We start from the raw sequence: 10,733 nt of genomic DNA, 5'->3' as shown, positions 1-10,733 counted from the left end.
GTCAATACTATAAAAAGTGGGTTTTTTGAACTTTACTTCCTGTTTTGCCTTTCGTGGACCCATAAATCCAAACCCGAACAGTGCGTATTTCAGTGCGTATTCATTTCTCTATATTTTCTGCATGTTCGGCATTTTCCACCGATGATTGCAGACAGAATATCGATTCTGTAAAAGGGGAACACAAAGATTCTCTTACAGTGGTCATGTTGTGTGGTGATGTCTGTTCATTCGTACTTTTCTACATCCGTCTATTATGACTTTGTTAACCCCAACAACCGAGTCCAGCCGAGTCTCTGCCACACCAAATACACCGCCATGTGCTCTTGTTCTAGCAGTGTACCCCCCCCCCCCCCACCCCCCAGGACAATCTAAAGCATGGATCCGTGATGTGCTTGAGAAATGTGTTCTTTTTTCGAATAATGGTGGTGAATTCACTCAACACCCCTTGGGTATTATCAGTTGGTAAATTACAAAACACACAAACCGGTGTTGTATCTTCAAAAACAAAACGAATCAGAGTAGGATTATCATGGTTGGATGAAACTTTCCCCTCCTACTAGTATTGATCAAGGATTACACTCAAAATCCAAAGGTACAAAAGTAACAAGTTATCTTTGAAAACTAGCGTTCTCATTAGAAAAATATTCACCTTTCAAATCTTCACATGCTTAACATGCCAGGAAACCCAGTGTTCTGTTCAAATAATAATATCGGAGAGCAGAGTTTCAGCGACATAGCCCATACAGGGTATGATGTTTGGTCAACGTTCCGTGTTAGAGTTTCGGTTGTCGTTTTTTGCCAGCTTAACCCTTCTTGGCCTCGAGTCGGGTGGCCTTGCTGCGCTGAGCAGACTTGTCACGGCTGGCCGAGGTGGTGGCGGCGAGCTTATAGGGCGTGATGGGTTCGTACTCCTTACCTCCCAGCTCCGTGACCGCAGTCATCTGCGAGGCCAGGCTCTTGCTGACCACGTGCGAGGTGGTGACCGTGCTCCGGCCACGGCTGGCAGCGGACTGCTCGGCGGCGAGCGGCGCGTACTCCTTGTCACCCAGCTCTCGTGACTGTCCTGTACATATCCATGCTTGCCTGGCCTTCGACCGCGCCATGGCCATCACCTTCGGCGAAAAAGGACGGCTGAATGTTGTCACTGGGTGCCATTGTCTCTTTCTCCCCTCCTTTCTTTTTCTTCTTGGACCAAGTCCTTGCACCCTCCCCTGCGATGACATCGTCATAGAAGGACCCAGTGTGCGAAAGAGTGTCCGCCGTGAAGGTCTGTAAGCTGACGGGAGCTAGCTCCTGGGATTGGTCAAGTGTTGTGCTGCTATATGCATTGACGCTAGCTGCGCTTTGGACATTGTCACCACATGCAATGCCAGTGGAGGTGGCAGCACCCTGGAGACCAGAGGCGCAGGGGTCCTGTGCGGTGGAGTGGGAGCTGGGAATGCTGACGTTGGAATTAGACTCGACCAGGCCCTTCGATCCAAGCCTGCTCACAAGACCCAGGTGAGTGTCAGCCCTGTGGAGCGCGGTCCCTGCAGGATATGCCTTGGAGAAGAGCGCGGACTGGGCTTTGTGTAGGCTGGTGCGATTGGTGCGCGACACCATTGTGTATATCTCTGGCGTCCCGTCCTGCTGCACTCGCATCTCCTGTCCGTCGGACTGGGCAGCATATCGCTCGAGTTGCAAGGGATGGATGGCATCGTTAGCAGCAGTAGGTGATTGACTGACGTGCATGCCGGCAGCAGTGTTGCTGGGTGTAGAGCGTGCGTCCTCCCTGTTGGAAAACTGCATTTCATCTGCCTTGAATGACTGCACGCTATAACTGCCAACAAAGGTGGATGGGGACATTGCCATTCGCTTTGTCTGTGGCTCGCCGAGCTCATTGGCCAGTGCGTCGATGTCCTGCTCAATGTACGATGCGTCATCCGGCAAGTAGACAGGAAAATCTCCGACATCAATGTATGCAATGTCCTTCGCGTGTGCCTTATGTACGCTGGGCCGATCGGATGGCGGTGCCGCCTCCGACTGAAAGGTATGCGTGGAGTTCGTCTGCGTCTTGTCCTGGTTCTGTGCTGGCTGCTCTGTTTTGTTCACCCAATCCCAGCTTCTGCAGGTGACAGGGAACGAATTCGAAACGGAAAGAACAACAAAACAGATATGGATCTCACGATTCGTATCCCGGAAATGTTTTGAGTTAGCACATTAAATTTTGTTTGAACGCACCCTCACAGCTTAGTAGTCAAGAATCGATTCAGCATTTCAAAGGAAGGTCTTAGCCCGGGCAGCAACTCTTGGCTCAATAGAGAGCTATGCTTATCGATTGGGCTGTGCACACACATACACCCACACAAACACACGAAATGCTAGTACACACACATACACACACACACATACACATACACACATACACACACACACACACACAAACACACAAACGCACAAACACACAAACACACACACACACGCATATACACACACACGCACACTCATACTCATACTCATATTCATGTCCATTGTTGAAGCAATGATAGCGAACAAGCTATGTCACAGTTAGACATAGCAACTTGGGCTGGGATTACACCATTGAAACAGCTTGCAAGGCTGACCGCCACTAATTTTAGCCTGGTCCACACCACACGGCTGGTTCAAGTGGCTTTTTTCTGGCCAGTGAATCCCTATTACGGACGGAAAATAGGGATTTACACACACACACACACACACACACACACACACACACACACACACACGCACACACCTCAGACCTCAGACATGCCCATAGCGGAAGCGATGATAGCGAAAAGCTATGTTCGACATAGCAACTTGTGCTGGGATTACACCATTCAACAGCTTGCAAGGCTGATGAATTGACCGCCACTATTTTTAGCCTGGTATCCACCACACAGCTGTTTGAAGTGACTTTTTCTGGCCAGTGAATCCCTATTTTTCATTTTTCTATTTTATTCTACCCACACACCACACCACATACTCCGGCATACACTGGCTGTTGGTAACCACCCAGGAGAATGAAAGAAAAGTCAGGAAGAGTCCGAGAAAGAGAAGAAAGACGTGTGCGACCATAATCGTCGGGAATTGAACCCGCAACCTCTCGATTGGAAATCGACTGCACATACCACTGCACCATATGGGACACACACACACACACACACACACACACAGACAAGCACACACACACACATTCACACTAGTGCTGAAACGATTATATCGATTACTCGTTACTTACTCGATAAGAAATAGATCGAACGGTTATTTCGATTTTATCGGCTAAACGAGTAGAATGGTACTTACACTCGGTACGGGATTTCCCCCCTTTTGGGGGTCGCACAAAGCGTTCATGCACCGAAAGTGTTGCGAGTACGACACGAATATGTACATGATTGTACACTTGCAACATCGATGTACGTGTAAAAGTACAAGCGCGATCTGAGAAACGTCGACGCGATCACCGTCGCCGTCTTTTGAACTGACTACTAGCACTAAGTCTTAGTCTTTTCTTACATACATTTGCAACCAGTGCGTTGCCGCTGTCTTGTCTGTATTCGTCTGGTCAGTCCGAACAGCTGACGGACTTGTTGCGGGATCATCGGATCCATGCGCCCGCTTTCCGTCGTTGGCGATGTTGGACTCGTAAATTTTTTGAAATTCACAGAATATACACGTACTGATGTACAGTGAAACCACCTGTCTGAGACGACCGCTGAAGGAACCTTCAAAACTTGGTCTTTGTTACCAGGTGGTCTCCTTATCCAGGGTTGTTTGACAGGAAATGGCATCCCCTCCTTCTAGTTTTAGTGGTCTTGTAGGACAGGTGGTTGCCTTATCCGAGTGGTCGCCTTGACAGGTTTCACTGTAGTTACAATAATAATCGTTTAGCCGATAAGCCGATCGTTATGGTATCAGATAAGCCACTAAGGAAAAAACGTAATCGTTTCAGCACTAATTCACACAAACCCAAGTGCCTCAAGCACACAGACAATAACCCAGTCACACACATACATCCACATACACAAGCAAACACACACACACAGACATACACACAGAAACACACAGAAACACACCGACACACACACACACACACACACACACACACACACACACACACACACACACACACACGCGCGCGTGCGCAAACAAACACACATAGACACTCACACCCACCAACATGTACACACCCAAACATTTGCACTCGCACAAGCACACATGTACCCCCAAGATGTTGTAATCCCAGCAACTCGAGCTGGAATTGAAACATTAAAGATCTTCCTAGTCTGAAGAATTGAGTGCCGCTAACTTTTAAAAATATTCACCAACCCGCAAACTGGCAATAATAGAAATGAAAATGAAATTTAAACGCACACAGCCACACCAAGTCTTTGAATGAAATAAACCTCTCCAAACCTCTCCAAATACAGTCAACTTTGCTAATAACGATTGCGGATATAACGACAATTCGCGAATAACGACAGAATTTCCATGCCCAGAGCAAAGTCCCATCTAACTGTAATACATATAATGAGACTTCGGGTATAAGGACATGTCGCGGATAAGGACACTTTTCTGATTCCCCGTCGAGTGTCGTTATATACAAAGTTGCCTGTGCTTCAGATGCTTTCCAAACTTTCGTCCGAGAGGGCATCTTCGGGAATTGTGACATGCAAGATGTGCTGGAGCTGTTAGCAAGTTAGTTGTAGAATGTCAGTACTGTTGGTCAGTGTCGTGCAATGGTATTGCATGAGCTGGTTGTTTAGTAACTGGTGTTAGTAGACATTATTATAGTCTAACTTGTAGTTCCTTGGTCCTTCTATAATTATATATGACAATAGCAATCATTATGACTACTTTACCACTGATCAGGAATCGTTGTTGTACTAAAGGACACTGAAACAAAATTGAACTATTATAGGAAACCTAAGTTAGAGAAATAACAAAGTGCACTGGAATATAATCCACACTGGAGCATAAGCCACACTGGGGTATAAGCCACACTGGAGTATAAGCCACACTGGAATATAATCCACACTGGAGTATAAGCCACACTGGAGTATAAGCCACACTGGAGTATAATCCACACTGGAGTATAAGCCGCACTGGAGTATAAGCCACACTGGAGTATAATCCACACTGGAGTATAAGCCACACTGCAGTATAAGCCACACTGGAGTATAAGCCACACTGGAGTATAAGCCACACTGGAGTATCAGCCACACTGGAGTATAAGCCACACTGGAGTATAAGCCACACTGGAGTATAAGCCACACTGGAGTATAAGCCGCACTGGAATATAATCCACACTGGAGTATAAGCCACACTGGAGTATAATCCACACTGGAGTATAATCCACACTGGAGTATAAGCCACACTGGAGTATAAGCCACACTGGAGTATAAGCCACATTGGAGTATCAGCCACACTGGAGTATAAGCCACACTGGAGTAAAAGCCACACTGCAGTATAAGCCGCATTGGAGTATAAGCTGCACTGGAGTATAAGCCACATTGGAGTATAAGCTGCGGTAGAGTACAAAAAAATAGAGATGCAAAAGGGACGCGGAAAGGAGACTGTCCCCAATGGCTGAGGAAGTTGAGAAACTGAAGGACGGAGCAGAGATGCTCAAGACAGTTGCTCTAATGACGAGGAAACGTGCCCAGCAGCTGGTGGTGGAGGATGACAAAGGTAGACTTGTAGGTGACACTACTGAGTCCCTTGACATCATCAGATCCCACTTCAATACACAGTTTAACCGACCTGATGCTACACCGGTCCTCCCGTTTCACGGAGATCCCCGACCTCTTCAAAACCCAATTACAGCTCATGAAATGTATTCGTGCATCAAGAAACTCAACAACAACAGAGCCTGTGGACCCGATGGGGTTAATGCAGAATGTTTGAAGTACGGAGGGGAGACGCTGGCCCAAGCCCTGGCTCAATGCCTGAATTGCATGTTTGAGACGCATCATCCAGTTGAACTCGGACAAGGCATGCTAATATCCCTGCCGAAGCCTAACAGAAAGAAGGGACCTCCTGGAAATCTTAGGCCTATTGTGCTGCTGAATTCAGCCAGGAAAGCCCTTTCTCTCCTTACACTGCGACGCATCCAGCCAGCAGTGGACAGCTATCTGAGTGCATCCCATAGTGGCTTCCGTCCTGGCAAATCCACGGCTGATGCAGTCTGGACGCATTGCTGGCTAGCCGCTATCACCCAGAAGTGCCATGCCATCATCGAGATACACGGAATAGATATGAGCAATTCATTCGACACAATACCAAGAGAGAAGCTGGTCACGGTGGTCAATGGCATCGTAAAGGAGGATGAACTTCCGACTTATCCGAGTGCTACATTCCTATACAAGCCTATCTGTGCTCACGTGTAAGCAGCAGTCATCCGCGGAGTTTGAGACCATGATCGGCACCTCACAGGGCGACTGCCTATCTCCAGTTCTTTTTGTCATTTACTTGGAATCAGCGCTATGTGACTTCAGGGCCACGTTACCTCCCAGGCCACCAGTTGATGAACTCTTGCCTGAGGAAGTTATCTATGCAGAATGCAGATGATACGGATTTTCTGAGCATCTCACGGACATGGTTGGACAGTATCAGCCCGAGCATAACTGAGGTCCTCAGAGAATGGCATCTCAAAGTGAACAAAGAGAAAACTGAGCAAACAACAGTACGCAGTAAAAGGGATCGTCTAGTAGAAATCTGGAGAAAGACAGGAAAGCTTGGGTCACTTCTGGGTGATGAACAATATTTGATCAGAAGGAAGCAGCTCGCAACAGCAGCTTTCATGTCACTCTTTGTGGTGTGGTGTCGACGAGAGCTTATTAGTGAGAAGCTGCGCCTGAGGCTCTATCAGGTGTTTGTCTTACCAGTACTAACGTACAAAGGCGGAACATGGGGCTTGACGGTGGCTTTGGAGCAGTCTCGATTCCTTCCACCGTCAGCAACTGCGATCACTCCTTAGCATTAGTTGGCCTCAGAAGATGACGAATGTCTCTTTGTACGCCAGGTGCAAAGCTGAACCAATCACCAACATTCTCAAGCGTCTGCGATGGCAACTCTTTGGTCACCTTCTCGACTTACCAGAGGACACCCAGCATCATTGGCAATGGCAGCGTATTTCACGCACGATGAGAAGACCTGGCGAGGACGCCCACGTGTCACAATTGTCACGAAGCTGTCGGAAGACCCAGCGAAATCGGAAAATGGAAGGCTTGTGTCGCTTGGTGACTTGCAGCTCCTCCGGATCCTGGCAAGGGACCGTGCAGGGTGGAGAGGACTTTGTGCGTCGTATGTTCCTCTTGACTGGATTACACAGAACAGATATTATAATGATTTATGTGTTTGGCAGAACATTCTATTTCCGGCATATGTGAATATGTGGGTTGCGATTGTGCGGCTGACATTGCCGCGGAAATGCATAATACTGTAAATGTACAAATTTTCGGCAGCTATTTATTTTCGGCTATATTCGGCATCGACCCAAAACGCCTCAATTAAAACGCCGATGAAATTTTTCACAGCATCTGTCGCACTATACTATGCCCTCTACCCCACGCCGAAAATAAATCGCCGCCGAAATGTCAAAAATCGTGAAGTGCCGAAATTTTGCAGCGCCGAAATTTTGTTTATTTACAGTAATAATAATAATAATGTAGAAGAGAAAAGGACACACAGTAAAACCTGTGACTAGCGACCACCCCTTGGTGCCAGCAAAAGCGGTCTTTAGTAGCAGGTGGTCTTTAGTTAGAGGTTTACACTGCGTGGCCATACATGGATCCCATTATATGATCATGTATGTCAAAAACGCAGCTAATACAATTCCCCAGGACTTGCCCAATACCATTCTTATTTCAGGTCAAACAACACTTGGAGAGAAAGACGGAGAGATGGAGAGAGACACAGAGAGAGAGAGAAGATTAATTTTTGCAGACATCAAATTCAGCTGCTACTTCTGAAGCCAGGAGTCAAACGTTCTCTGTGGAAGTTTCGTTTTGCGCTGGGCTTCGAATTTGTTCATGCGATCAATCATACCAACTGTCCTTGTTGTGACTGCTCGATTGCTTGAACGCGATCCTTCAGCATCAAGACCTTGCGGTGCTGCTTTGTTTCTGGATTCCTTGATGCCATCGTCGATTCGTCTGTATGACTGGGGTGAAAGATCGTGTTTATTCTTGACAGCGCTTGAAATTTTGACAGGTGTAGTGCAGTCCACACCGACTCCACAGTCAAAATGACCTGCGTTCATTTGTTCAGCTGTAGTATCGAAAGAAATTCTTTCCTTTTCTCTTCTACATTTATTTATGGCTCAACATCCGAGTTAAAAATTGCACACCTGATGAACCGTTACGAACCATACGGCGAAACGTACGTCGTGTGAAACAACTTGTTTTGTAGTCAACTAGTCCATCACAATGTCATGCATGAGGAGTACTGTAGGAGTTTGGCTTTCGGCTTGTACAATTCGTTTTCGCAAAGCTTCCCTTTCTTTACTTATCTTTGATATTTATGACCCACCCAAGTTGGGTGGTGTGCTGCTTTGCTGCTTCGAATTGTAGTTAGACCGCTTTGTCAAATATCGTACTGGTCTCGTCATCGTCCAGTAACAATCGACATTCTTTGTTCCGTTGGGACTGTAGCTTTTGCTCGTTTTCGTTGCGCTTGCCTTCCCCTCTTTGGTCTTTCCAAAACCTTGAACCTTCCAAGTTGGAAGGCTGTCGGTTAGCGCTACGGACATGTGTTGAAGTTAGGTGTCAGGACGTCGAATGTCTCAGTACTCTGTCAGTTTTGCGCCTAGTTATTGCACTTTCTGACTGTATATAGTATCATGTTACAGTGATGGAGAGTTACTCTTAACTCGTATCCATATGTCCTTTTCTCTTCTACAATAATAATAATAATAATAATAATAATAATGATAATACAGTACAAATCACACCGGAGAATAAACCGCAGCCTCCATTTGTCCATTTGTTTGCTGGTGAAAGTTAAAGCATATGGGTCAGCTATGGATAATCATCTTGTGGGGAATAGTTAGCGTAGTTCAAGATACTGCGTTGTTTCTTTTTCAGTCCTATCTTGTGTATGTAGTCAGGGTTATGTGAATGTAGTGGTGTCAAATTACATCTTTAATACAAAACCGGACCTTTGTAAGAAAAGGAAAGAACAAAAAATATTGATCCTGAAGTTTAAACAAACGGCTATTCTGAAATTTATAGGATTGGGAGAACTTCAAAATTCAAAGGATGAGCCGGGGAAGGGAACTGCCTGAAAAGAGAATAAAAGCTAGACCCACCATGACTCAAACCCAGGACCTTGCTTGTCATGAGCAATGCTCTAACCATCTGAGCTATGGGACCAGGCAGAACTTATGAGGCGCTGACAAGTCTTTTACTCAAAAGGCAGCTGACTTCGTTCTTCCCCTCTCCCCACCCCCTCCCCCCACCCCTTCCCCCCACACATTTGTATCCAGATCACGCTATCTGTATGCATCAAACCAAAGAAAACTCACGAGGGTTCTTGGATTGTCTTCTTGATGGGTTCGAACCCCGTCATACCAGATTCCTGTTTCTGCAAACGCTTCCGTCGTACCATGAAGCCCGCAAACGCCAGGAGCATGCATCCAGCCAAGATCAGCGGCAAGAAGATAAGAGCGAGGTTCAAGGTACTGCCCTTGTCATCGTCGTCATCACCATCATTGCCATTGCCGTCTCCATTGTTTTGAGCACCTGCCCTATGAGTTGCTTCGCGTGATTCGGAGAGAGTCAGAGAACCGTGCACGGCATAAGAGTGGTTCCTGCTGGCAATCTCGTCGTCCCATGCTTGATTTTCATCTTCAGGATTTGAGGCGCGTGGAGCAAAGACCTCGCCGTCTGCACTATTGTTCATCTTATTGGCTGTCGCTGTAGTGTAGTCTCCCGTATTACCAGAGCTGCTTTTCGTAGAAATCAAACCATCTCTTTTCGTGGTTGTGTTGGGGGCGATGTATCCAGTAATACCGGAGCTGCTTTTTTGAGAAGTCAAACCTTCTGCCTGCATGGCAGTTGGTGCTATTGGAGTGGTAGTACTTTCGATGACCATATCCGTGTGCCCATCAATGTTTTTGGTATTATCTGAACCAGTATCTGATTCAGCCGGACCTTGCACTTGCATGGCAGGGCGGCCAGAGGTGTTTTCTGGAGTTCTGAGTCTGGTTGCCGTTGTGCTGTTGAATGCAGTGGTTGTTGAAGTGGTTGTTGGAGTGGTTGTTGGAGTGGTTGTTGGAGTGGTTGTTGGAGTGATTGTTGGGGTGGTTGTTGGAGTGGTTGTTGGAGTGGTTGTTGGAGAGGTTGTTGGAGAGGTTGTTGGAGACGTTGTTGGAGACGTTGTTGGAGAGGTTGTTGGAGCGGTTGTTGGAGTGGTTGTTGGAGTGGTTGTTGGGGTGGTTGTTGGAGTGGTTGTTGGAGTGGTTGTTGGAGTGGTTGTTGGAGTGGTTGTTGGGGTGGTTGTTGGAGTGGTTGTTGGAGTGGTTGTTGGAGTGGTTGTTGGAGTGGTTGTTGGAGTTGTTGTTGGAGTGGTTGTTGGAGTGGTTGCTGGAGTGGTTGCTGGAGTGGTTGTTGGAGTAGTTGTTGGAGTGGTTGCTGGAGTGGTTGTTGGAGTGGTTGTTGGAGTGGTTGCTGCAGTGATTGTTGGAGTGGTTGTTGGAGTGGTTGTTGGAGTGGTTGTTGGAGTGGTTGTTGGAG

The 10,733-nt window shown here is 46.9% G+C and overlaps 1 protein-coding gene across 1 annotated transcript; it reads right to left on the bottom strand.

The window, feature by feature from the left end:
* Window positions 1-450: 450 nt before the first annotated feature.
* Window positions 451-10,245, bottom strand: LOC135820670 (uncharacterized). The gene is made up of 2 exons (XM_065333685.1): window positions 9,524-10,245; window positions 451-2,104 (listed from the first exon to the last, which is right to left on the bottom strand). Exons 1-2 carry the CDS (start codon window positions 10,162-10,164, stop codon window positions 1,042-1,044), a joined length of 1,704 nt encoding a protein of 567 aa, XP_065189757.1. The 5' UTR covers window positions 10,165-10,245; the 3' UTR covers window positions 451-1,041.
* Window positions 10,246-10,733: the final 488 nt, after the last annotated feature.

Source organism: Sycon ciliatum, chromosome 7 (genome assembly GCF_964019385.1).
Source record: "Sycon ciliatum chromosome 7, ocSycCili1.1, whole genome shotgun sequence".
Taxonomy (NCBI): domain Eukaryota; kingdom Metazoa; phylum Porifera; class Calcarea; order Leucosolenida; family Sycettidae; genus Sycon; species Sycon ciliatum.
The sequence above is the reverse complement of the archived record's forward strand: the minus strand, read 5'-3'. Positions and strand labels throughout refer to the sequence as shown.